The sequence below is a fragment of the Pseudopodoces humilis genome, chromosome 30 (genome assembly GCF_049639895.1).
Source record: "Pseudopodoces humilis isolate 2021_Gansu_Grassland_sample_001 chromosome 30, ASM4963989v1, whole genome shotgun sequence".
Classification (NCBI taxonomy): domain Eukaryota; kingdom Metazoa; phylum Chordata; class Aves; order Passeriformes; family Paridae; genus Pseudopodoces; species Pseudopodoces humilis.
Window position 1 is genome coordinate 4,650,267 of NC_142229.1, and position 26,168 is coordinate 4,676,434.

At 65.6% G+C, this 26,168-nt stretch overlaps 1 protein-coding gene across 1 annotated transcript in view; it reads left to right on the plus strand.

Annotated features, from left to right (window-relative positions):
- The first annotated feature begins 326 nt into the window (after positions 1-326).
- Positions 327-26,168, plus strand: part of FER1L5 (fer-1 like family member 5) — a 38,236-nt gene continuing 12,394 nt past the window's right edge. The window contains exons 1-40 of the mRNA XM_088068206.1: positions 327-411; positions 524-579; positions 660-751; positions 832-940; positions 1,967-2,092; positions 2,167-2,295; positions 2,387-2,449; positions 3,622-3,672; positions 4,052-4,082; positions 5,228-5,343; positions 5,905-6,016; positions 6,360-6,427; positions 7,263-7,331; positions 7,431-7,474; positions 8,365-8,441; positions 8,802-8,878; positions 9,793-9,906; positions 10,844-10,988; positions 11,656-11,780; positions 12,979-13,070; positions 13,296-13,494; positions 13,575-13,727; positions 14,174-14,287; positions 15,411-15,559; positions 15,693-15,807; positions 16,305-16,407; positions 17,335-17,486; positions 18,110-18,437; positions 18,848-19,176; positions 19,888-20,073; positions 20,124-20,222; positions 21,084-21,492; positions 22,094-22,182; positions 22,267-22,308; positions 22,484-22,618; positions 23,743-23,874; positions 23,952-24,110; positions 24,191-24,282; positions 24,640-24,810; positions 25,585-25,733. Of these exons, the coding sequence (XP_087924332.1) occupies positions 327-411; positions 524-579; positions 660-751; positions 832-940; positions 1,967-2,092; positions 2,167-2,295; positions 2,387-2,449; positions 3,622-3,672; positions 4,052-4,082; positions 5,228-5,343; positions 5,905-6,016; positions 6,360-6,427; positions 7,263-7,331; positions 7,431-7,474; positions 8,365-8,441; positions 8,802-8,878; positions 9,793-9,906; positions 10,844-10,988; positions 11,656-11,780; positions 12,979-13,070; positions 13,296-13,494; positions 13,575-13,727; positions 14,174-14,287; positions 15,411-15,559; positions 15,693-15,807; positions 16,305-16,407; positions 17,335-17,486; positions 18,110-18,437; positions 18,848-19,176; positions 19,888-20,073; positions 20,124-20,222; positions 21,084-21,492; positions 22,094-22,182; positions 22,267-22,308; positions 22,484-22,618; positions 23,743-23,874; positions 23,952-24,110; positions 24,191-24,282; positions 24,640-24,810; positions 25,585-25,733 (5,086 nt within the window). The remainder of the gene's footprint in view (positions 412-523; positions 580-659; positions 752-831; positions 941-1,966; positions 2,093-2,166; positions 2,296-2,386; positions 2,450-3,621; positions 3,673-4,051; positions 4,083-5,227; positions 5,344-5,904; positions 6,017-6,359; positions 6,428-7,262; positions 7,332-7,430; positions 7,475-8,364; positions 8,442-8,801; positions 8,879-9,792; positions 9,907-10,843; positions 10,989-11,655; positions 11,781-12,978; positions 13,071-13,295; positions 13,495-13,574; positions 13,728-14,173; positions 14,288-15,410; positions 15,560-15,692; positions 15,808-16,304; positions 16,408-17,334; positions 17,487-18,109; positions 18,438-18,847; positions 19,177-19,887; positions 20,074-20,123; positions 20,223-21,083; positions 21,493-22,093; positions 22,183-22,266; positions 22,309-22,483; positions 22,619-23,742; positions 23,875-23,951; positions 24,111-24,190; positions 24,283-24,639; positions 24,811-25,584; positions 25,734-26,168) is intronic.

The following is a 26,168-nucleotide window of genomic DNA, read 5'->3' on the forward strand; positions in this document are numbered from 1 at the left end:
GAATGTCCCCGTGGGGACCGGGAATGTCCCCTCAGGGACCGGGGGATGTCCCCGTGGGGACCGAGGGATGTCCCCTCAGGGACCGGGGATGTCCCCGTGGGGAGGGGACACTCCCCCAGCCCCTCACCGGACCCCTCGCGCTCCCGCGGGCTCCCGGAGCCCGGTGGGGACACACGGTGACACCGTTACCGGCTGTCACAGCCGCCCGCCGCCGTTAGCGCCGCACCGCGGGGACACAACCGCCGCTGCCACCGGGGACAGCCCCCGGGTGACACACCGGTGTCACCTCCTCGGTGTCACCTCCTCGGTGACAGCGCTCCGTGGCCATGCTGCGGTGTCACGCTGTCGCCGCTCGCATTCCCGGGGCCACCGGCTCCGGTGGCGGTGTCCTGCTGTCCGTCTCCTTCCGAGGTACCGCGGGGCCGGTGACACCGCCGGGGCTGTCGCGGTGACACCGCCAGCCCTCCGCTGTCACCCCGCTGTCCCCAAGCTGAGGTGGCACCGCCGCTCTTGTGCCACGCAGGTGTCCCCAGGAGGACGCGGGTGGTGCCCGAGGAGCGCAGCCCCACCTGGAACGAGGTGAGGTGGCCCCGGGGTGACCCGTGGTGGCACGGGGACATCGGTTTGTCCCCGTCTGACCGGTGTCACCCGGTCCCCAGGAGCTGGTGTGGCCGCTGGACACGCGTCCCCTCAGTGCCACCGACGCTCTGGAGCTGCGACTGCGGCGCTGGGACTGTCCCCTGCCCCAGGGGTGAGTGACACCCCCGCGAGGACACCCCGGGGTCACCCCCCTGCCCACGGCCACCCTCAGCGTGTCCCCCTCTGCCACAGCGACCTGGGTGCCACCACGGTGTCACTGGATGAGTTGGTGGCCAAGCCCAGCGTGCCGGTGGCCCTCAGGGACATCCCGCTGCTGGACCACCGGGAGCGGCCCACGGGGGTGAGCCCCCGACCCCAGAGCACCCCAGGGTGACAGTGTCCCTGTGTCCCCATGTCCCTGTGTCCCCATGTCCCTGTGTCCCCGTGTCCCTGTGTCCCCGTGTCCCTGTGCCCCCATGTCCCCGTGTCCCCGTGTCCCTGTGCCCCCATGTCCCCATGTCCCTGTGTCTCCATGTCCCTGTGTCCCTGTCCCTGTGTCCCCATGTCCCGCTGTCCCCATGTCCCCCTGTCCCTGTGTCCCCATGTCCTGCTGACCCTGTGTCCCCATGTCCCTGTGTCCCGATGTCCCCATGTCATCCCTGTCCTTATCCCTGTGTCCCTGTCCCCATGTCCCCTTGTCCCTGTGTCCCTGTGTCCTTATCCCTGTGTCCCTGTCCCCGTGTCCCCATGTCCCCATGACCCTGTGTCCCCATGTCCCGCTGCCCCCATGTCCCCATGTCCCCTTGTCCCTGTGTCCCCGTGTCCCCATGTCCCCATGTCCCACTCAGTGTCCCCATGTCCCCGTGTCCTTATCCCCATGTCCCTGTCCCCATGTCCCCCTGTCCCCATGTCCCACTTGGTGTCCCTGTGTCCCCATGTCCCCGTGTCCCCATGTCCTTATCCCCATGTCCCTGTCCCCATGTCCCCATGTCCCACTCAGTGTCCCCATGTCCCCGTGTCCCCATGTCCCACTCGATGTCCCCATGTTCCACTTGGTGTCCCCGTGTCCCCATGTCCCACTTGGTGTGCCCGTGTCCCCATGTCCCCATGTCCCCATGTCCCCATGTCGCACTCAGTGTCCCCATGTCCCCGTGTCCTTATCCCCATGTCCCTGTCCCCATGTCCCACTTGGTGTCCCCATGTCCCCGTGTCCCCATGTCCTTATCCCCATGTCCCTGTCCCCATGTCCCTGTCCCCATGTCCCCCTGTCCCCATGTCCCCATGTCCCCTTGTCCCCATGTCCTTATCCCCATGTCCCTGTCCCCATGTCCCACTCGATGTCCCCATGTCCCCCTCAGTGTCCCCGTGTCCCCATGTCCCTTTCCAGCACACCGTCACCTTCCTCTGCTCCTTTGACGCTCACGGCTCCACCGGGGACATCGCTGTCACCCAGGGCCCGGTGTCACCGGTGCCACCCGCGGTGTCCCCCGCAGACAGGCGGGAGGATTTCCAGGTACGACACTCAGGGACACGGCGGTGACCGTGACAATGTCCCCTGGCTGCCACCGCGTCCCTGTCACCCGGCAGGTCCGGGTGAGGGTCATCAAGGGCCACCAGCTGCGGGGCAAGGACATCAAACCCGTGGTGAGGGTCCGGATCGGGAAGCGGAACTTCCACACCCGCAGCCGGAGCGGGAACAACCCCTACTTCAACGAGGTGACACCGGGGAGGTGACACCGGGGAGGTGACACCGGGGACGGCCACCAGCCCTCGGTGGCCTCACCGATGGCACCGCGCTGGTTTTCAGGTGTTCTGTCAGAATTTCCGCCTGACGCCGGAGCAGCTGGTGGCACAAAACATCCACATCCAGGTGGGACACGGCGGGGGCAGCGGGGGACAGGGACAGGGACAGGGACAGGGACACACGGACACAGGGACACACGGACACACGGACACGCGGACACACGGACACAGGGACACAGGGACACAGGGACACAGGGACACACGGACACAGGGACACTCGGACACACGGACAGACGGACAGACGGACACACGGACACACGGACACACGGACACACGGACACAGGGACACAGGGACACAGGGACACACGGACACACGGACACACGGACACACGGACACAGGGACACAGGGACACACGGACACACGGACACAGGGACAGACGGACACACGGACACAGGGACAGACAGACACACGGACACACGGACAGACAGACGGACGGACACAGGGACAGACGGACAGACGGACACACGGACAGACGGACACAGGGACACAGGGACACACGGACACAGGGACACAGGGACAGACGGACACAGGGACACACAGACACAGGGACAGACAGACAGACGGACACACGGACACACGGACAGACAGACAGACGGACACACGGACACACGGACAGACAGACAGACACACGGACAGACAGACAGACAGACAGACGGACACAGGGACACACGGACACACGGACACACGGACACACGGACACATGGACGGACAGACAGACAGACAGACGGACAGACAGACACACGGACACACGGACACACGGACACACGGACAGACAGACAGACAGACAGACAGACGGACAGACAGACAGACGGACAGACAGACAGACGGACAGACAGACGGACGGACGGACAGACAGACAGACAGACAGACGGACAGACAGACAGACAGACGGACAGACAGACAGACAGACGGACAGACAGACAGACGGACAGACAGACGGACAGACAGACAGACAGACGGACAGACAGGACAGACAGACAGACAGACAGACAGACAGACGGACAGACAGACAGACAGACAGACAGACAGACAGGACAGACAGGACAGACAGACAGACAGACAGACAGACAGACGGACAGACAGACAGACGGACAGACAGACAGACGGACAGACAGACAGACACACGGACAGACAGACAGACGGACAGACAGACAGACGGACAGACAGACGGACAGACAGACAGACAGACAGACGGACAGACGGACGCAGGGCCAGCCGCGTCCCCGTCCCTGTCCCAGGTGCTCCGTTCACCCCACGCCTGCATCAAACCCGTCATCGGCGACTTCCAGGTGAGGAAAACTGGGAATGGGGATTGGGAATGGGGGATTTGGGAACTGGGATTTGGGGTTGGATTTGGGATTTGGGATTTGGGAACTGGGATTTGGGATTTGGGATTGGGAATGGATTTGGGAATGGGGGATTGGGATTTGGGATTTGGGATTCGGGATTGGATTTGGGATTTGGGATTTGGGATTTGGGATTTGGGATTTGGGATTGGATTTGGGATTTGGGATTGGGATTTGGGATTTGGGATTTGGGATTTGGGATTTGGGATTTGGGATTGGGATTGGGATTTGGGATTTGGGATTGGGATTTGGGATTTGGGATTGGGATTTGGGATTTGGGATTGGGGTGTCACTGCACTCACCCCCTTTGCCGTTCCCACAGCTCGACATCGGCACCGTCTACTCTGCCCCAGGTGAGGAGAGCGTTGGGGTGACACTGGGTGACACTGGGTGACACTGGGTGGCACTGGGTGACACATTCGGGGTGACACATTCAGGGTGACACTGGGTGACACTGGGTGACACATTCGGGGTGACACATTCAGGGTGACACATTCAGGGTGACACTGGGTGACACTGGGTGACACTGGGTGACACATTCAGGGTGACACATTCAGGGTGACACTGGGTGACACATTCAGGGTGACACATTCGAGGTGACACATTTAGGGTGACACATTTAGGGTGATGCATTCGGGGTGACACATTTGGGGTGACACATTCGGGGTGACACTGGGTGACACTGGGTGACACATTCAGGGTGACACATTCCGGGTGACACAATTTAGGGGTTCCGGGCTGGGAATTTTGGGGTTCCAAACATGAAATTTGGGGTTCTGGATACGAAATTTTGGGGTTCCTGGCCGGGAATTTGGGGTTCTGGATATGGAATTTGGGGTTCCAGGCTGGGAATTTGGGGTTCTGGATATGGAATTTGGGGTTCCAGGCTGGGAATTTGGGGTTCTGGATATGGAATTTGGGGTTCCAGGCTGGGAATTTGGGGTTCTGGATATGGAATTTGGGGTCCCGGGCCGGGAATTTGGGGTTCTGGATATGGAATTTGGGGTTCCAGGCTGGGAATTTGGGGTTCCTGGCCGGGAATTTGGGGTTCCAGGCTGGGAATTTGGGGTTCTGGATATGGAATTTGGGGTCCCGGGCCGGGAATTTGGGGTTCTGGATATGGAATTTGGGGTTCTGGATATGGAATTTGGGGTTCCAGGCTGGGAATTTGGGGTTCTGGATATGGAATTTGGGGTTCCAGGCTGGGAATTTGGGGTTCTGGATATGGAATTTGGGGTCCCGGGCTGGGAATTTGGGGTTCTGGATATGGAATTTGGGGTTCTGGATATGGAATTTGGGGTTCTGGATATGGAATTTGGGGTCCCGGGCCGGGAATTTGGGGTTCTGGATATGGAATTTGGGGTCCCGGGCCGGGATTTAGGGGTTCTGGATATGGAATTTGGGGTTCCTGGCCGGGAATTTGGGGTTCCAGGCTGGGAATTTGGGGTTCCTGGCCGGGAATTTGGGGTGCCAGCGGTGTCCCCGCGGTGTCCCCAAGGCCGCAGCCTGAGCTGGAAGTGGCTGAGCCTCCAGCACCCCCAGCACCGCGACGGCCGCTCGCAGGGGCTCCTCCAGCTCAGCCTCCGCGTGCGCCGCGCCGGGGAGAGCGCCCCGGTGAGCGCCCCGCCATCCCCCGCACCCCAAAAACCCCTCCCGGGGATTGTCACCCCAAAAACCCCTCTCGGGGATTGTCACCCCAAAAACCCCTCTCGGGGATTGTCACCCCTCCTCCCGGGGATTGTCACCCCCCTTCCCGGGGATTGTCACCCTCCTTCCCGGGGATTGTCACCCCAAAAACCCCTCTCGGGGATTGTCACCCCCCCTTCGCGGGGATTGTCACCCCCCTCCCGGGGATTGTCACCCCAAAAACCCCTCCTCCCGGGGATTGTCACCCTCCTTCCTGGGGATTGTCACCCCAAAAACCCCTCCTAGGGATTGTCACCCCCCCTCCCGGGGATTGTCACCCCCTTCCTGGGGATTGTCACCCCCTTCCCGGGGATTGTCACCCCCCTCCCGGGGATTGTCACCCCAAAAACCCCTCCCGGGGATTGTCACCCCCCCTCCCGGGGATTGTCACCCCCCTCCCGGGGATTGTCACCCCAAAAACCCCTCCCGGGGATTGTCACCCCTCCTCCCGGGATTGTCACCCCCCTCCCGGGATTGTCACCCCAAAAGGAGCCGGAGGTGCCGGAGAGGGGACAGGATGTGGCTTCCAACCTGCTGCGGGTGGCGACCTGCGGGACCACCCTGCGCGTCCGAGTGTTCCGCGCCGAGGAGCTGCTGTGGGGTGGGGCAGGGGGGGTTTGGGGTGGGGCAGGGGGATTTGGGGTGCTCAGAGGGGATTTGGGGTGCTCAGAGGGGATTTGGGGTGCTCAGGTTGGATTTGGGGTGCTCAGGGGGGATTTGGGGTGCTCAGGGGGGTCTGGGTTGGGACGGGGGGGATTTGGGGACCTCACGCCCGTCACAGAGGAGCAACACCGGGAATTTGAGGAGGGGGTGGATTTGGGGACCCCCTGCTCGCTGCAGGGCGGGAACCGGGGGTTGGGGGGGGGTGGGGGGGAGGGAATTTGGGGTGGGGGGTGAGTTTGGGGACCCCCCCAAAATGTCTCTGCTCCCCCATCCCGGCTCAGTGGAGCCGGCGCGGCCGTGCCAGGGATCGGTGAAGGTCTCGGTGCGGGTCGGATTCGCCGGCAGGACCGTGAGTGCGGGACAGGGAATTTGGGGTTCCGGGAAGGGAATTTGGGGTGTCGGGAAGGGAATTTGGGGTTCTGGACAGGGAATTTGGGGTGTCGGGAAGGGAATTTGGAGTTCCAGGGGGGGAATTTGGGGTTCCGGGAAGGGAATTTGGGGTGTCGGGAAGGGAATTTGGGCTTCCGGGAAGGGAATTTGGGGTTCCGGGAAGGGAATTTGGGGTTCCGGGAAGGGAATTTGGGGTGTCGGGAAGGGAATTTGGGGTTCAGGGAAGGGAATTTGGGGTGTTGGAAAGGGAATTTGGGGTTCAGGGAAGGGAATTTGGGGTTCCGGGAAGGGAATTTGGGGTTCAGTGAAGGGAATTTGGGGTGTCGGGAAGGGAATGTGGGGTTCCGGGAAGGGAATTTGGGGTTCCGGGAAGGGAATTTGGGGTGTCGGGAAGGGAATTTGGGGTGCCGGGAAGGGAATTTGGGGTTCCGGGGGGGGAATTTGGGGTGTCGGGAAGGGAATTTGGGGTGTCGGGAAGGGAATTTGGGGTTCAGGGAAGGGAATTTGGGGTCTCAGCCAGGGAATTTGGGGTTCAGGGAAGGGAATTTGGGCTTCCGGGAAGGGAATTTGCGCTTCCGGGGGGGGAATTTGGGGTTCAGGGAAGGGAATTTGGGGTGTTGGGAAGGGAATTTTGGGGTTCCAGGCCGGGAATTTGGGGTTCCAGGCCGGGAATTTGGGGTTCCGGGCCGGGAATTTGGGGTGCCTTGAGGGAATGTGGGGTTTCGGACAGGGAATTTGGGGTACCCCGGGGCTCTGAGGCTCCTTTTGGGGTCTCACCGCTGTCCCCACCGCAGCTCTGCACCCGCGGGGTGCCCCTCGATGCCAACCCCGAGTGGAACGAGGTTTTGTCGTTCCCCCTGCGGGTGAGGAGCGCCCCCAGCCCCAAAAGGGGCACCCCAAAAAAAGGGGGGGGACCCTCCCCTGTTCCCGCAGCCACGCTGGGCTCTGTTCTCTGCCCGCAGCTGCCCCCGGTCTGTGACGAGATCCTGCTGGAAATCCTGCGAGGGTGAGGGGGGAGCCCCGGTTTGGGGGTACCCGGGGGGTTTGGGGGTACCCGGGGGTCTGGGGGTACCCGAGGGGTCTGGGAACAGCCCAGGGTTTGGGAACAGCCCCGATTTGGGGGTACCCGGGGGTTTGGGGGTACCCGAGGGGTCTGGGAACAGCCCAAGGTTTGGGAACAGCCCCGGTTTGGGAACAGCCCCGGTTTGGGGGTACCCGGGGGGTTTGGGGGTACCCGGGGGGTCTGGGGGTACCCGGGGGGTTTGGGGGTACCCGTGTGGTCAGGGAATAGCCCCTGTTTGGGGGTACCCGGGGGGTTTGGGGGTACCCTTGGTGTTTGGGTGTACCCGGGGGTTTGGGAAGAGCCCCGGTTTGGGGGTACCCGGGGGGTTTGGGGGTACCCGTGGATTCGGTGACACCCCCGGGTTTTGGTGACGCCCCCGGCTTTGGTGACACCCCCACATTTTGGTGACACCCCCGGGTTTTGGGGACACCCCCGGGTTTTGGGGGACACTCCCGGGTTTTGGTGACACCCCCGGGTTTTGGGGGACACTCCCGGGTTTTGGGGACACCCCCACGTTTTGGGGTACCTCCGGATTTTGGGGACACCCCCGGGTTTTGGGGACACCCCCGGGTTTTGGGGGACACTCCCGGGTTTTGGGGACACCCCCGGGTTTTGGGGTACCTCCGGATTTTGGGGACACCCCCGGGTTTTGGGGACACCCCCGGGTTTTGGGGGACACTCCCGGGTTTTGGGGACACCCCCGGGTTTTGGGGACACCCCCGGGTTTTGGGGACACTCCCGGGTTTTGGGGACACCCCCGGGTTTTGGGGACACTCCCGGGTTTTGGGGACACCCCCGGGTTTTGGGGTACCCCTGCCCTGTCCCCCCTCCAGCTCGTGCCGGAACAAAACCCTGGCCAGGGCCACGCTGAGGCTGCCCCAAATCTGCCGGGAGCCCGAGGAGCTCGAGGGTGAGCGGGACCCTCCCTTTTTGGGGTCCCCACCCCGAACCCCAAACCCCGAACCCCAGCCCAAAACCCCACCTCAAACCCCAAACCCCACCCCGAACCCCAAACCCCAGCCCGAACCCCAAACCCCGAACCCCAAACCCCAGCCCAAAACCCCAAACCCCACCCCGAACCCCAAACCCCACCCCGAACCCCAAACCCCGAACTCCAAAACCCCCCCCGAACCCCAAACCCCACCCCGAACCCCAAACCCCGAACTCCAAACCCCACCCCGAACCCAAAACCCCGAACCCCAGCCCAAAACCCCACCCCGAACCCCACCCCAAAACCCCAAACCCCAAATCCCCTTTTCTCTGCCCCCAGAGGGGACCCCCCATTTCCTCCCGTCCTTCGGGCCCAGCTTTGTCCCCCTGTACGGCCCCCGGCCCGACGCTGCCCGGGTACGGAGCTGGATTTGGGGTGAAAACGGGGAATTTGGGGTGAAAACGGGGAGTTTGGGGTGAAAAGGGGGAGTTTGGGGTGAAAACAGGGGATTTGGGGTGAAAACGCGGAATTTGGGGTGAAAACAGGGGATTTGGGGTGAAAACGGGGAGTTTGGGGTGAAAACGGGGGATTTGGGGTGAAAACGGGGAGTTTGGGGTGAAAAGGGGGAATTTGGGGTGAAAACGGGGAGTTGGGGGTGAAAACGGGGATTTTGGGGTGAAAACAGGGGATTTGGGGTGAAAACGGGGAGTTTGGGGTGAAAACGGGGGATTTGGGGTGGAAAACGGGGAGTTTGGGGGGGAAAACGGGGAATTTGGGGTGAAAAGGGGGAGTTTGGGGTGAAAACGGGGGATTTGGGGTGAAAACGGGGAGTTTTGGGGGGAAAACGGGGAGTTTGGGGTGCCGATGGGACATTTGGGGTTCCGATGGGACATTTGGGGTGCCGGCGGGACATTTGGGGTGCCGATGGGACATTTGGGGTTCCGATGGGACATTTGGGGTTCCGATGGGACATTTGGGGTGCCGGCGGGACATTTGGGGTGCCGGTGGGACATTTGGGGTGCCCGCGGGACATTTGGGGTGCCCGCGGGACATTTGGGGTGCCGGTGGGACATTTGGGGTGCCGATGGGACATTTGGGGTGCCGGTGGGACATTTGGGGTTCCGATGGGACATTTGGGGTTCCGATGGGACATTTGGGGTGCCCGCGGGACATTTGGGGTGCCGGTGGGACATTTGGGGTGCCGATGGGACATTTGGGGTGCCGGTGGGACATTTGGGGTTCCGATGGGACATTTGGGGTTCCGATGGGACATTTGGGGTGCCGGTGGGACATTTGGGGTGCCCGCGGGACTCCCCCCGCTCGTTCCCAGGGCTCGGGGCCGGTTTACCGGGGCCGGCTGCTGCTGGAGCTCTGCTCCCACCCGGGGACCCCGGCCCGGCACCAGCGCGAGCCCCTCGCCCCCGTGGACGCCGAGCGGGCGCAGGTGGGGACACGGGGACACGGGGACACCTCTGCACCCCAAATCCCCCCGTCCCACCCCAAATCCCCCCGTCCCACCCCAAATCCCCCCGTCCCACACCAAATCCCTCTGTCCCACCCCAAATCCCCCCGTCCCACCCCAATTCCCTCTATCCCACCCCAATTCCCCCTGTCCCACCCCAAATCCCCCCGTCCCACCCCAAATCCCCCCGTCCCACCCCAAATCCCTCTATCCCACCCCAAATACCCCCGTCCCACCCCAAATCCCTCTATCCCACCCCAATTCCCTCTATCCCACCCCAAATCCCCCCGTCCCACCCCAAATCCCCCCGTCCCACCCCAAATCCCTCTATCCCACCCCAAATCCCCCCGTCCCACCCCAAATCCCTCTATCCCACCCCAAATCCCCCCGTCCCACCCCAATTCCCCCCGTCCCACCCCAAATCCCCCCGTCCCACACCAAATCCCTCTGTCCCACCCCAAATCCCTCTATCCCACCCCAAATCCCTCTGTCTCACCCCAAATCCCCCCGTCCCACCCCAAATCCCTCTATCCCACCCCAAATCCCTCTATCCCACCCCAAATCCCTCTATCCCACCCCAAATCCCTCTGTCCCACCCCAAATCCCCCGTCCCACCCCAAATCCCCCCGTCCCACCCCAATTCCCTCTATCCCACCCCAAATCCCCCCGTCCCACCCCAAATCCCTCTATCCCACCCCAAATCCCTCTATCCCACCCCAAATCCCCCCGTCCCACCCCAAATCCCTCTATCCCACCCCAAATCCCCCCGTCCCACCCCAAATCCCCCCGTCCCACCCCAAATCCCCCCCGTCCCACCCCAAATCCCCCCGTCCCCATTCCCCCTGCCCCACTCCCCTTCCCCCCCGTCCCACCCCAATTTTCCCCAAAAAAGGCGTTTTTGGGGTTTTCGCTCCGGCAGAGCCGCCTGCCCCGCTGCCAGCTCGGGCTCTGCGGGGTTTTCTACTCGGTCTCCTCGGTACCGGCGGGTCCCGAACCCCTGAGCCTCGAGCTGGGCATCGGCGGAGCCGCGGCCGCCACGGCCCCGGAACGGCCCCGGTGCGACGGTGAGATGGGGACCGGGACCGGGGGGGAACCGGCACCGGGGGAACCGGGACCGGGGGAACCGGGACCGGGGGAACGGGGAACGGGGTCAGGGGGTACCGGGACCGGGGGGGTACCGGGAATGGGGGGTACCGGGAACGGGGGGTACCGGAAACGGGGGGTACGGGGACGAGGGGGGACGGGGACGGGGGGAACCGGGACGGGGGGAACCGGGACCGGGGTCAGGGGGACCCGGGAACGGGGGGGTACCGGGACCGGGGATACCGGGAACGCGGGATACCGGGACTGAGGGGTGCCGGGACCGGGGGGGGGGGTACCGGGACCGGGAAGCAGGGGGATCGGGGGGGGTACCGGGACCGGGGGGGTACCGGGACCGGGGGTGCAACGGGACCGGGGGGTACCGGGACCGGTGTGCAACGGGACCGGTGGGTACCAGGGCTAGGGGGGGCAGCGGGACCGGGGGGGAACCGGGACCGGGGCAACTGGGACTGGGGGGTACCGGGACCGGAGGGGGGAGGCGGGACCGGGGGGGTACCTGGTCAGGGGGGACACCGGGACCGGGGGGGTACCGGGACCGGGGGAAATCGCAGCTGCCCCTCACTGGCCCCACCGAATCCGTCCTGACCCCGATTTTCCCGATTTTTTTTTTCCCGGTTTTCCCGAATTTAGGGAACCTCCACCACTACCTGCCGTGGTTTGGGGACAAGCCGGTGGCCGCTGTCACCTCGCACTGGGAGGACGCCGGGCACCGCTGGGACAGCCTGAACCTGCTGCGGGCGCTGGGACAGCGGCTGGTGAGAGCCGGGTGGGATAGATCCCAAATCCCGGTGGGAATGATCCCAAATCTGGGTGGGATTTATCCCAAATCCTGGTGGGATCGATCCCAAATCTGGGTGGGATCGATCCCAAATCTGGGTGGGATCCATCCCAAATCCTGGTGGGATCGATCCCAAATCCCGATGGGAATGATCCCAAATCCCGATGGGAATGATCCCAAATCCGGGTGGGATCCATCCCAAATCCTGGTGGGATCGATCCCAAATCCCGATGGGAATGATCCCAAATCCTGGTGGGATCCATCCCAAATCCTGGTGGGATCCATCCCAAATCCCGATGGGAATGATCCCAAATACCGGTGGGATCCATCCCAAATCCTGGTGGGATCGATCCCAAATCCCGATGGGAATGATCCCAAATCCGGGTGGGATCCATGCCAAATCCCAGTGGGATCCATCCCAAATCCCGATGGGAATGATCCCAAATCCGGGTGGGATCGATTCCAGATCTGTGGTGGGATTGATCCCAAATCCGGGTGGGATCAATCCCAAATCCGGGTGGGAATGATCCCAAATCTGTGGTGGGATTGATCCCTGATCTGTGGTGGGATCGATCCCAAATCCGAGTGGGAACATTTTGGGGTGAGATTGATCCCAATTCCAGGTGGGATTGATCCCAAATCCTTCTGGGGCCACTTTTGGGGCCAGGATTGATCCCGAATCCTTCTGGGGCCGCTTTGGGGGCGTGATTGATCCCAAATCCTTTTGGGGCCGCTTTTGGGGTGCAATCAATCCCAAACCCATGTGGGAACACTTTGGGGTGGGATTGATCCCGAATCCGTGTGGGATTGATCCCAATTCCAGGTGGGATTGATCCCAAATCCTTTTGGGGCCACTTTTGGGGCCAGGATTGATCCCGAATCCTTCTGGGGCCGCTTTGGGGGTGGGATTGATCCCAAATCCGGGTGGGAATGATCCCAAATCCTTTTGGGGCCACTTTTGGGGCCAGGATTGATCCCGAATCCTTTTGGGGCCGCTTTGGGGGTGGGATTGATCCCAAATCCGTGTGGGATTGATCCCGAATCCTTTTGGGGCCGCTTTGGGGGCATGATTGATCCCAAATCCGGGTGGGATTGATCCCAAATCCTTTTGGGGTCACTTTGGGGGTGGGATTGATCCCGAATCCTTTTGGGGCCGCTTTTGGGGCCGTTTCCAGGAGCGGAACCTGGCGGAGCTGCAGCAGCACCGCGGGGGCTCGTCCGGGTCCGTGCGGGCGCGGCTGCTGCGGGAGCTGGCCCAGGACTGCACGTGAGCCCCCCAAAAACCCCAAAAACCCCAAATCCGCCAATCCTCGGGGGGGAAAAACGTGGCCACCCCTCGAGTTTGGGGGAATTTGGGGCATTTCGGGGTGGGAATGAGGTTTTTAGCGGGGTTTTTTGGCGTTTGATGGGAAACCCGAGGGGATTTTAGGGGTGGAACCGCTGCTCTCGGGGTGTTTTTGGGGCGATTCGGGGCTGTTTTGGGGCGCTGCAGGGACGCTCTGGGCTGGCTGGAGGCTCAGCCCGCCGTGACGGCGCTGGACCAGCAGCTCCGCGGCTCCCGGCGGCTCCTCCTGCGGCAGCTGCGGCGTTTGGCCGAGGGGGACCCCGAGAAAATTCCGGAATTACGCGGGGACGCCTTGGGGACGGCGGCTCGGGGCTGGCTGCGACGCGTGGCCGCGCTGGCCGTCGAGGTTCGGGAACAAAATCCCGGGATTTGGGATAAACGCCAATCCGGCGCCGGTTCGGGGTGTCACGCGGCGTGTCCCCGCAGCCCCAGGCCGGTGTCCCCGACGTGCAGCTGTGGCTGGTGAGGGGACAGCGGCGGGTGGCCTCGGCTCGCGTGGCCGCCACCGATGTCCTGCACTCCCCGCGTGGCCCCGGCGCCTGCGGCCGCCTCTGCGGGAGGATCCTCACCCTGTTCCTGGTGGGAGCGCTGGGTGTCCCCTGGGTGTTCCCTGGGTGTCCCTGGGTGTCCCCTGGGTGTCCCTGGGTGTCCCCTTGGTGTCCCCTTGGAGTCCCTTGGTGTCCCCTGGGTGTCCCTCGGTGTCCCCTTGGTGTCCCTTGGTGTCCCCTTGGTGTCCCCACAAGCCCTTTGTGTCCCTCGGTGTCCCTCAGTGAACCCTTAGTGTCCCCTTGGTGTCCCTGGGTGTCCCCTCCATGTCCCCTCAGTGTCCCCCTGGTGTCCCCTTGGTGTCCCTCAGTGTCCCTCGGTGTCCCCTTGGTGTCCCTAGGTGCCCCCCAGTGTCCCCCAGTGTCCCCTCCATGTCCCCCAGTGTCCCCAATGTCCCCTCTCTGTCCCCCAATGTCCCCCCCATGTCCCCGCCCGTGTCCCGCCTGTGTCCCCCCCTCGGTGACACTTTTCTGTCGCAGGGCTGCGGGGACAGCCAGGCCCAGGTGCGGCTCCGGCTGTGGCTGGGCCGGGTGGGCGAGAGCGGGGACCTGGAGCGGCTGCTCGGGGGGAGCCTGAGCTTCTACTGCCACACGGTGGGGACATGGGGACATGGGGACAGACATGGGGACATGGGGACAGACATGGGGACATGGGGACATGGGGACATGGGGACATGGGGACATGGGGACATGGGGACAGAGGGACATGGGGACATGGGGACACACAGAGGGACATGGGGACATGGGGACATGGGGACATGGGGACATGGGGACAGACATGGGGACATGGGGACACACAGAGGGACATGGGGACATGGGGACATGGGGACAGACATGGGGACACACAGAGGGACATGGGGACATGGGGACATGGGGACAGACATGGGGACAGACAGAGGGACATAGGGACATGGGGACAGACATGGGGACATGGGGACAGACAGAGGGACATGGGGACATGGGGACAGACATGGGGACATGGGGACACACAGAGGGACATGGGGACATGGGAACATGGGGATGGACATGGGGACATGGGGACACACAGAGGGACATGGGGACATGGGGACAGACATGGGGACAGACAGAGGGACATGGGGACATGGGGACAGACATGGGGACATGGGGACACACAGAGGGACAGACATGGGGACAGGGTGGGTGAGAGCGGAGACCTGGAGCAGCTGCTCGGGTGGAGCCTGAGCTTCTACTGTGAGACGGTGGGGACATGGGGACATGGGGACAGACATGGGGACATGGGGACACACAGAGGGACATGGGGACAGACATGGGGACATGGGGACACACAGAGGGACATGGGGACAGACATGGGGACATGGGGACAGACATGGGAACAAACAGGGGGACATGGGGATGGACATGGGGACATGGGGACAGACAGGGGGACAGGGGTACAGAGAGCAGGACATGGGGACAGACATGGGGACACCCCGGGAGGGGCCAGCCCCGGGGAGGGGACACTGGGACAGACATGGGGACACCCCGGGAGGGGCCAGCCCCGGGGAGGGGACAGCTGGACAGACACGGGGACACCCCGGGAGGGGCCAGCCCCGGGGAGGGGACACTGGGACAGACATGGGGACACCCCGGGAGGGGCCAGCCCCGGGGAGGGGACACTGGGACAGACATGGGGACACCCCGGGAGGGGCCAGCCCCCCAGGCTGTCCCCTGAGCGCAGCCCGTGTCCCCTCCCCAGCTCGAGGAGCAGACGCGGCTCTGGGGCCATTGGGGGCCCCGGAAGATTTTGGGGCTCCCCGCGTTCAGCTCCGGGCCCCCCCCGGGGCAGCTCCGGCCCCCCCCGGGCTGGCGCTGGGCCGGGCCCTGGAGCCTGGAGCGGCCGCCGAGGTGAGCGGGGGGCGAGGGATCCCCTCCGGTGTCCCCCGGTGTCCCCCGCGCTGTCCCCCGGTGTCCCCAGGGTGTCCCCCGGTGTCCCCAGGGTGTCCCCCAGTGTCCCCAGGGTGTCCCCCGGTGTCCCCAGGGTGTCGCCGCGCCCCGAGCCCGCGGTGAGCGCGGTGCTGGAGGAGCTCTACGAGACTCAGAGGAGAGAGCCCGGAGGGAGCTGGAGCCCCGCCGGTACCGGCAGCACCGACTCGGTGAGTGCGGGACAGCGGCGGGGACACCGGAGGGGACACGGGAGGGAACACGGGAGGGGACACGGGAGCACCGGGGACACGGGAGGGGACACGGGAGGGAACACGGGAGGGGACACGGGGACACCGGGGACACCGGAGAGGACACGGGAGGGGACACGGGAGTACCGGGGACACCGGAGAGGACACGGGAGGGCACACGGGAGGGGACACGGGAGCACCGGGGACACCGGAGAGGACACGGGAGGGCACACGGGAGCACCGGGGACACCGGAGGGGACACGGGAGGGGACACGGGAGCACCGGGGACACCGGGGGGGACACCGGGGGGGACACGGAACAGCACCGGGGACACCGGAGGGGACACGGGAGGGGACACGGGAGCACCGGGGACACCGGAGGGGACACCGGGGGGGACACGGAACAGCACCGGGGACACCGGGGGGGACACTGGGGGGGACACCGGAGCCCCGGGGCTCAGCTCGCGCCCGGCTCTGCAGGACGGACAGGCGGTGCCACCCAAGGAGGAGGTGGCGTGTCCCCAGGGCTGGAGCGTCACCAGCGACTGGCACGTGGACACCGAGGGGGACATGGATGAGGACGGTGAGGGGGGGACACCGGTGGGTACAGCAGGGTGGGGGGACAGGGACAGGGTGACAGGGACAGGGTGACAGGGGCAGGGTGACAGGGGCAGGGGGGACAGGGACACAGTGACAGGGACACAGTGACAGGGACAGGGTGACAGGGACACAGTAACAGGGGCACAGTGACAAGGACACAGTGACAAGGACACAGTGACAGGGATGTGGTGACAAGGACAGTGACAAGGACACAGTGACAAGGACACGGTGACAAGGACACGTGACAGGGATGAGGGTGACAGGGATGGGGTGACAGGGACACGGTGACGGTGTGAGGGTGACAAGAACACGGTGACAAGGACACAGTGACAAGGACACGGTGATGGGGTGAGGGTGACAAGGACACAGTGACAGGTACATGATGACAAGGACACAGTGACAAGGACACAGTGACAAGGACAGTGACAAGGACACAGTGACAAGGACACGGTGACAGGGACACAGTGACGGGGTGAGGGTGACAGGGCTGGGGTGACAAGGACACAGTGACAGTGACACGGTGACAAGGACACAGTGACAGGGGTGAATGTGACAGGGACACGGTGACAGGGACACGGTGACAGGGACACAGTGACAAGGACACAGTGACAGTGACATGGTGACAAGGACACAGTGACAGGGGTGAATGTGACAGGGACACGGTGACAAGGACACAGTGACAGGGACACGGTGACAGGGACATGGTGACAAGGACACAGTGACAGGGACACGGTGACAAGGACGGTGACAAGGACACGGTGGCAGGGGTGAATGTGACAGGGACACGGTGACAGGGACACGGTGACAAGGACGGTGACAGGGACACGGTGGCAGGGGTGAGGGTGACAGGAACACGGTGACAGTGACACAGTGACACAGTGACACAGAAGGAGCTGTCCCCTGCTCTCAGGGTGGCAGTACGGGCTGGGCACGGACGATGGCAGTCCCCTGGCAGGGTGGCACCGCAAGGGACAGCCCTGTCACAACCTGCGGCGGCGGCGCTGGCTCCGGATCCGCCACAGGGACACCGAGACACGGGACACGGACACGCTCAGCACCCTGGTGACAACCGCGGGGACAGGGATGGGAGGGTGGAGGTGGCAGGAGGGAGGTGGCAGGAGGGAGGTGGCAGGAGGGAGGTGGCAGGGATGGGGTGACAGGGATGGGGTGACAGGGATGGGGTGACAGGGATGGAGGTGACAGGGACGGGGGCGTGGAGGTGACAGGATGGGGTGACAGGGGTGGAGGTGACAGGGATGAGGGTGGCAGGAGGGAGGTGACAGGGGTGGAGGTGACAGGAATGGGATGACAAGGATGGGGTGGCAGGAGGGAGGTGACAGGGATGGGGTGACAGGGATGGGGTGACAGGGGTGGAGGTGACAGGGATGGGATGACAAGGATGGGGTGGCAGGAGGGAGGTGGCAGGAGGGAGGTGGCAGGATGGAGGTGACACATAGGAGTGGCAGGATAGGGGTGACAGGGATGGGGTGACAAGAATGGAGGTGGCAGGACGGTGGTGGCAGGGAAGGGGGTGGTGGGGATGAGGGTGACAGGGTTCTGTCCCCGTGTCCCTGCTGTCCCCGTGTCCCGCTGTCCCCGTGTCCCGCTGTCCCGCTGTCCCCGTGTCCCGCTGTCCCCGCTGTCCCCGTGTCCCGCTGTCCCCACTGTCCCCTGCCCCGCCGCAGGACCCCGAGGAGCTGTGGGAGGACGAGGCCTGGCACCCCGAGTGTTTTTGGGGCTGCCCCTTCCAGCCCAAGCTCCCGGCGGGTCCCCGGTGCCGCCGGCGCCGCTGGCAGCGCAGCCTGGTCCCCGCCGAGCCCCCGCCCGTGGCTCCGCTCTTCCTCCTCCGCGGGGTCCCGCAGGAGCGGGGGACAGCGGTGTCACCCCGGGCCAGCCCTGTCCCCTCCCGGGACATCCAGGAGCCGGCCCAGGACGATCCCGGGCAGCTGCCGGGGGGCTCCTCCCTGACACCCCCGCAGCAGCCGCCCCTCTTCATCCTCTGCAGCTTCCAACGTGAGCCACGGGGACCGGGAGGGACCGGGAGGGACCGGGAGGGACCGGGAAGGGTCAGGGAGGGACCGGGGAGGGGACGGGGAGGGACCGGGAGGGGTCAGGGAAGGAACGGGAGGGACCGAGGTTGGATGGGGAGGGGTCGGGAAGGGATCGGGAGGGACCGGGAAGGGTCAGGGAGGGACCGGGAAGGGGACGGGGAGGGACCGGGAAGGGTCAGGGAGGGATCGGGAGGGACCGGGAGGGACCGGGAGGGACCGGGAAGGGTCAGGGAGGGACCGGGGAGGGGACGGGGAGGGACCGGGAGGGGTCAGGGAGGGATCGGGAGGGACCGGGAGGGACCGGGAGGGACCGGGAGGGGTCGGGAAGGACCGGGAGCTCCCAGCCCCTCCTGAGCCCCCGCCTGTCCCCAGGGCCCGGCCGCTTCCAGCTCCGCTGTTACATCTTCCAGGCGCTGGATCTGGCGCCCGGCAGCTCCAGGACCCCCCTAGGTGCGACCCCCGGGCCCCGCGCCCCCCTTCCCCGGCAGCCCGGGGCACTGACGGTGTCGCTGTCGCCAGGTGTCACCGCGCAGGTGTCGTTCGTGTCCCTGAGCCAGCGCACGCGGGCGGTGCGGGGGGCTCCGGAGCCGCGCTGGGAGCAGACCCTGCTGTTCCCGGGGGTGCTGCTGTTCGGGGACCCCCGCGGGACACAGCAGGACCCCCCGGCTGTGGTGGTGGAGGTGTGCGAGCAGCGGGGACAGGTGAGGGACACTCGGGACAGGGATGGGATGGGATGGGATGGGATGGGATGGGATGGGATGGGATGGGATGGGATGGGATGGGATGGGATGGGATGGGATGGGATGGGATGGGATGGGAGGGACATGGATGGAAGGTTGGCAGGAGGGATGGAAGGACAGGAGAGGTCAGGGATGGAGGGACAGGGATCAGGGATGGAGGGACAGGAGGAGTCAGGGATGGAAGGACAGGGATCAGGGATGGAAGGACAAGGATCAGGGATGAAAGGACAGGGGTTGGGATGGAAGGACAGGGATCAGGGATGGAGGGACAGGGATCAGGGATGGAGGGACAGGGATCAGGGATGGAAGGACAAGGATCAGGGATGAAAGGACAGGGGTTGGGATGGAAGGACAGGGATCAGGGATGGAAGGACAGGGGTTGGGATGGAAGGACAGGGATCAGGGATGGAAGGACAAGGATCAGGGATGAAAGGACAAGGATCAGGGATGGAAGGACAGGGATCAGGGATGGAAGGACAGGGATCAGGGATGGAGGGACAGGAGGAGTCAGGGATGGAAGGACAGGGGTTGGGATGGAAGGACAAGGATCAGGGATGGAAGGACAGGGGTTGGGATGAAAGGACAGGGATCAGGGATGGAAGGACAAGGATCAGGGATGGAGGGACAGGGACACCCCCAGCCCCAGCCCCGCGCTCAGGCGCTGCCTCGCAGGGTGCCGGTGCTCTCCTGGGGAGGAGCGTGTGCCTCCCGCGGGTCTGGCTGGACGTGCGACACCGGGAGCCCCCCCGGCTCCAGCCTCACCCCCTGCACGGCCCGCGGGGCCCGGCCGGGGAGCTGCTGGCGGCCTTCGAGCTCCTCCACGAGCCCGAGGTGAGCGGCGACAGCGGTGACGCGGAGGTGACACCCAGGGCTGGGGTGCCACTGTCACCGTGTCCCCCCCACGGCAGGACGGGACCCCGGCCCCGCTCAGGCCCCCGCCCCTGAGGAACGGCGAGTTCGGCTTCCCCCCGGAGCTGCGGCCGCGCCTGCAGAGGGTGGCGCTGGAGGTGGGAGCCAGCCTCGGGGTGGGGACAGGGCTGGGGACAGCGGAGAGCAGGGACAGGGCTGGGGACAGTGGGGACAGGGCTGGGGACAGCGGAGAGCAGGGACAGGGCTGGGGACAGCGGAGAGCAGGGACAGGGCTGGGGACAGGGCTGGGGACAGCGGGGAGCAGGGAATGGGATGGGGACAGGGGTGGGAGAGGGATGGGGAATGGGATAGGGACAGGGATGGGGACAGGGATGGAGACAGGAATGGGACAGGGATGGGGACAGGGATGGGGACAGGGATGGGGACAGGGGTGGGGACAGGGATGGGGACAGGGATGGAGACAGGAATGGGACAGGGGTGGGGACAGGGATGGGGACAGGTGTGGGGACAGGGGTGGGGACAGGGATGGGACAGGGATGGGGACAGGGATGGAGACAGGAATGGGACAGGGATGGGGACAGGGATGGAGACAGGGATGGGGACAGGGGTGGGGACAAAGTTGGAGATGGAGCCTGGGAGTGGCGCAGGCTGTGGACTGAGCTGAAGGTGCTGGTGACAGGGACAAGGGACAGGGACAGGACAGGGGACAGGACAGCGTCAGGAAGACGGGAACAAGCAAGACGAGCACGGGGGACAGAGACAGGGGACAGGGACAGGACAAGGACAGGACAGGGACAGGACAAGGACAGGGACAGGGACAGGGGACAGGGACAGGGGACAGGGACAGGGACAGGGGACAGGACAGCAGCAGAAAGGAAGACGGGGACAAGCAAGGCCAGCACGGGGGACAGTGACAGTGACACGGATCGGGACCCGGCACTTTGAGCCCCGCAGGGAGGGGAGCCCCGCGGGGTGACCGGAGCCCGGTGTCCCGCCAGGTGCTGGCCTGGGGGCTGCGGGGGCTGCGCGGGGCCGTGCGGGAGCCGCGCCTGGAGCTGCAGTGGGGGGAGCAGAGCCTGTGGACCCCCCCGATCCAGGACATGGCCACCGACCCCAACTTCCCCAGCAACGCCTTCGTGCTCACCCTGGTGAGCGGGGCAGGGCCGGAGGGTCCCTCCCCGGGCTCGGGTGGCACCGCGGGTGACCCGGCCGTGTCCCCGCAGGCGCTGCCCGAGGAGGAGCGGTTCGTGCCCCCCATCCGCCTGCGCCTCTGGGCCGGCACCGAGCGGCGGCTGCTGCTGGGCCAGGCCAGCGTCAGGGACCTGGGGCGGTTCCGCTGCCCCCCGCCCCGTCCCGAGCGGCTCCTGGGCTCGGGCAGCGGCTCTCACACGGCTGTGGCAATGCCAGGTGCTGCTTGTCCCATCCCTGCCCCATCCCTGCTGTCGCCTCCCGCATCCCCGGTGTCCCCTGCCCCATCCTCGGTGTCCCCTCCTTCATCCCCGGTGTCCCCTCCCTCATCCCTGCCCCATCCCCAATGTCCCCTCCCTCATCCCTGCCCCATCCCCGGTGTCCCCTGCCCCATCCCCGGTGTCCCCTGCCCCATCCCCGGTGTCCCCTCCTTTCATCCCCGGTGTCCCCTGCCCCATCCCCGGGGTCCCCTCCTTCATCCCCGGTGTCCCCTGCCCCATCCCCGGTGTCCCCTCCTTCATCCCCGGTGTCCCCTCCCTCATCCCAGCCCCATCCCCGGTGTCCCCAGCCCCATCCCCGGTGTCCCCTGCCCCATCCCCGGTGTTCCCTGCCCCATCCCCGGTGTCCCCTCCCTCATCCCTGCCCCATCCCCGGTGTCCCCAGCCCCATCCCCGCTGTCCCCAGCCCCATCCCCGGTGTCCCCTGCCCCATCCCCGGTGTCCCCAGCCCCATCCCCGCTGTCCCCTCCCTCACCCCCGGTGTCCCCAGCCCCATCCCCGCTGTCCCCTCCCTCACCCCCGCCCGTCCCTCTCTCCCACAGAGGATCTCCTCTCCCCGCCCGTCTCCTCCAGCCTCTGGAAGCGTTTGTGTTCCTTTCTCCTGGCCACAGCCCCAGCCAGGACGGCTCAGGTGAGTCCCCGAGGTCCCCCAGGTCCCCCAGGTCCCCCAGGTCCCCCCGCCACCGTGCCTCAGTTTCCCCTCTGCTCCCTGCAGGACCTGCTCAGCCGCCTCAGGAACATCGGCGCTGAGGACCAGGTGGGCACGGGGGGACATCAGCAACAGCGGGGCCAGCTGTCCCCACCTGTCCCCACCTGTCGCCACCTGTCCCCACCTGTCCCCACCTGTCCCCACCTGTCCCCACCTGTCGCCACCTGTCGCCACCTGTCCCCACCTGTCCCCACCTGTCCCCACCTGCTCCTGCTCCCCGCAGGACGAGGAAGATGAGGATGAGGATGAGGATGAGGAGGATGAGGAGGAGGAGAGGGACTGGTGGAGTAAATTCTACGCGTCCATGGAGGACAAGGAGCCCAAATCTCGGCGGGGAACCAACAGGGACAGACTGAAGGTGACGGGGACAGGGATGGGGACAGTGGGGACAGGGATGGGGACAGGGATGGGGGCAGGGATGGGGACAGGGATGGGGATGGGGATGGGGACAGCGGGGACAGGGATGGGGATGGGGATGGGATGGGGACAGGGATGGGGACAGGGATGGGGACAGGGAATGGGGACAGGGATGAGGGAATGGGGACAGGGAATGGAGACAGGGAATGGGGACAGGGATGGGGACAGCGGGGACAGGGATGGGGATGGGATGGGGACAGGGATGGGGACAGGGATGGGAACAGGGATGAGGGAATGGGAACAGGGATGAGGGAATGGGAACAGGGATGAGGGAAAGGGAACAGGGATGGGGACAGCGGGGACAGGGATGGGGATGGGATGGGGACAGGGATGGGGACAGGGATGGGGACAGGGATGGGGTCAGGGAATGGGGACAGGGATGAGGGAATGGGGACAGGGAATGGAGACAGGGAATGGGGACAGGGATGGGGACAGGGGGGACAGGGATGGGGATGGGAACAGGGATGGGGACAGGGAATGGAACAGGGACAGCGGGGACAGGGATGGGGATGGGATGGGGACAGGGATGGGGACAGGGATGGGGACAGGGAATGGGGACAGGGATGAGGGAATGGGGACAGGGAATGGAGACAGGGAATGGGGACAGGGATGGGGACAGCGGGGACAGGGATGGGGATGGGATGGGGACAGGGATGGGGACAGGGATGGGGACAGGGATGGGGACAGGGAATGGGGACAGGGATGAGGGAATGGGGAGAGGGAATGGAGACAGGGAATGGGGACAGGGATGGGGACAGCGGGGACAGGGATGGGGATGGGATGGGGACAGGGATGAGGGAATGGGAACAGGGATGGGGACAGGGAATGGAACAGGGATGGGGACAGGGATGGGGACAGGGAATGGGAACAGGGATGAGGGAATGGGAACAGGGATGAGGGAATGGGAACAGGGATGAGGGAATGGGAACAGGGATGGGGAATGGGAACAGGGACAGGGATGAAGCAGGGGCAAGAAGGAGGATGAAGAAGGGGCCGAGGCCGCGGATCCCGAGCCGGGATGAGGCCGGGCCCGGGGGATGATCCACGGCCGGCTCTGCCCCGCAGATCTACGGCTGCGAGCTGGAGGCGGTGCCCGAGTTCGAGGGGCTGCAGGATTTCTGCCAGACCTTCCCCCTCTACAAACCGGGCCGTCCCCGCTCTGCCGCGCAGCCCCCGGAGCCCGTGGGCAGCTTCAAGGTGGGTGAGACCCCCACTCATTTCCCCCGAGGAACAGCGGGGAGGGACCCCCGGAGGACCCCCGGGGGGGCTCTCAGGGGCTTTTCCGCATCTACCCCGTGCCCGAGGAGGCCGGGCCGGGCCCCGCCGTGCCCCGCTACTTCCAGCGGCTGCCGCCCCGCGAGCCCCAGCGGTGCCTGCTGCGCGTCTACATCGTGCGAGCCTTCGAGCTGTCCCCCCGCGATGTCACCGGGCTGGTGAGGGACACCCCGGGGGTCCCCGCGGGGCCGGCCGAGCCCGGCCCGGTGCCAGCGCGGTGTCACCTCGGTGTCCCCAGAGCGATCCCTACGTGCGGGTGTCGCTGGGGAAGAGGACGCTGGGACAGAGGGAGCAGTACGTGCCCAACACCCTGGAGCCCGTGTTCGGCAGGTAGGTGGCCTTGGAGATGTCACCTTCGGGGGTGGCACTCGGTGATGTCACCCCTGGGGTGGCACTCGGTAATGTCACTTTGAGCTGTCCCTGTCCCCGTGTCCCCACTGTCCCCCCGTGTCCTCACTGTCCCCCTGTGTCCCCATGTCCCCCTGTCCCTGCTCTCCCCGCTGTCCCCGTGTCCCCGCTGTCCCTGTCCCCGCTGTCCCTGTCCCCGCTGTCCCCGTGTGTCCCCGTGTGTCCCCGTGTCCCCGCTGAACACGCGGCTGTCCCCGCTGTCCCTGTCCCCGCTGTCCCCGTGTCCCCCCCGTGTCCCCGCTGTCCCCGTGTCCCCTCTGAGCACGCGGCTGTCCCCAGGCTGTTCGAGCTGACGGCCACCATCCCGCTGGAGAAGGACCTGCGTGTCACCATCATGGACCACGACAAGGTCCCCCCGGACCAGGAGATCGGCAGCACCACCATCGACCTGGAGAACCGGCTGCTGTCCCCGCGGCGCGCGCACTGCGGGCTGCCCGCGCGCTACCACACGTGAGGGGACACCGGGGACATTGGGGACACTGGGGGGACATTGGGGACACTGGGGACATTGGGGACATTGGGGATGTTGGGGACATTGGGGACATTGGGGACATTGGGGACATGGGCTGCTGTCCCCGCGGCGCGTGCACTGCGGGCTGCCCGCACGCTACCACACGTGAGGGGACACCGGGGACACCGGGGACATCATTGGGGACACTGGGGACACTGGGGACATTGGGGACATTGGGGGACATTGGGGACATTGGGGACATTGGGGACACTGGGGACATTGGGGACACTGGGGACATTGGGGACATTGGGGACACTGGGGACATTGGGGACGTTGGGGACACTGGGGACGTTGGGGACATTTGGGACATTGGGGACACTGGGGACACTGGGGACACTGGGGACATTGGGGACATTGGGGGGACATTGGGGACATTGGGGACACCTGGGAACACTGGGGACATTGGGGGGGACATGGGGGGACATGGTGACATTGGAGGATAGGTTGGGGGTCCCAGGTGGGGTTTTGGGGGTCCCAGGTGGGTTTTGGGGTCCCAGGTGGGTTTTGGGGGGTCCCAGGTGGGGTTTTGGGGGTCCCAGGTGGGTTTTTGGGGGTCCCAGGTGGTTTTGGGGGTCCCAGGTGGGTTTTGGGGTCCCAGGTGGGGTTTTGGGGGTCCCAGGTGGGTTTTGGGGGGTCCCAGGTGGGTTTTGGGGGTCCCAGGTGGGTTTTGGGGGTCCCAGGGGCCGCGGCAGGTGACACCCCCGTGTCCCCAGCGCGGGTCCCAGGTGCTGGCGGGACCAGCTGTGCCCCAGCCGGAGCCTGGAGCTGCTCTGCGGCCGCCGGGGGCTGCCCGGGCCCCGCTACAGCCCCCGGGGCACCGCGCTCAGCCTGGGCGGCCACAGCTACGAGCTGAGGGACTTCGGTGCGTGGGGAGGGGGCTCGGGGGGGGGGGGAGGGGGCTCGGGGGTCTGGGGGGGCGGGGGAGGCTGGGGGGGGGCTGGGGAGGGGCTGGGGAGGGAGCTCGAGGGGCTGGGGAGGGGGCTCGGGGGGCTGGGGAGGCTGGAGAGGGGCTCGGGGGGCTGGGGAGGCTGGGGAGGGGCTGGGGAGGGGCTGGAGAGGGGCTCGGGGGGCTGGGGAGGGGCTGGGGAGGGGGCTCGGGGGGCTAGGGGAGGCTGGGGGGCTTCGAGCTGAGGCACTTCGATGCGTGGGAAGGGGTTCGGGGGGGCTGGGGAGGGGGCTCGGGGGGCTGGGGAGGGGGTTCGGAGGGTTGGGGGGCTGGGGAGGGGGGCTGGGGAGGGGCTGGTGGGGTTTGGGGGATCTGGGGAGGGTCTGGTGGGGGTTTGGGGGGGTTCCGGGG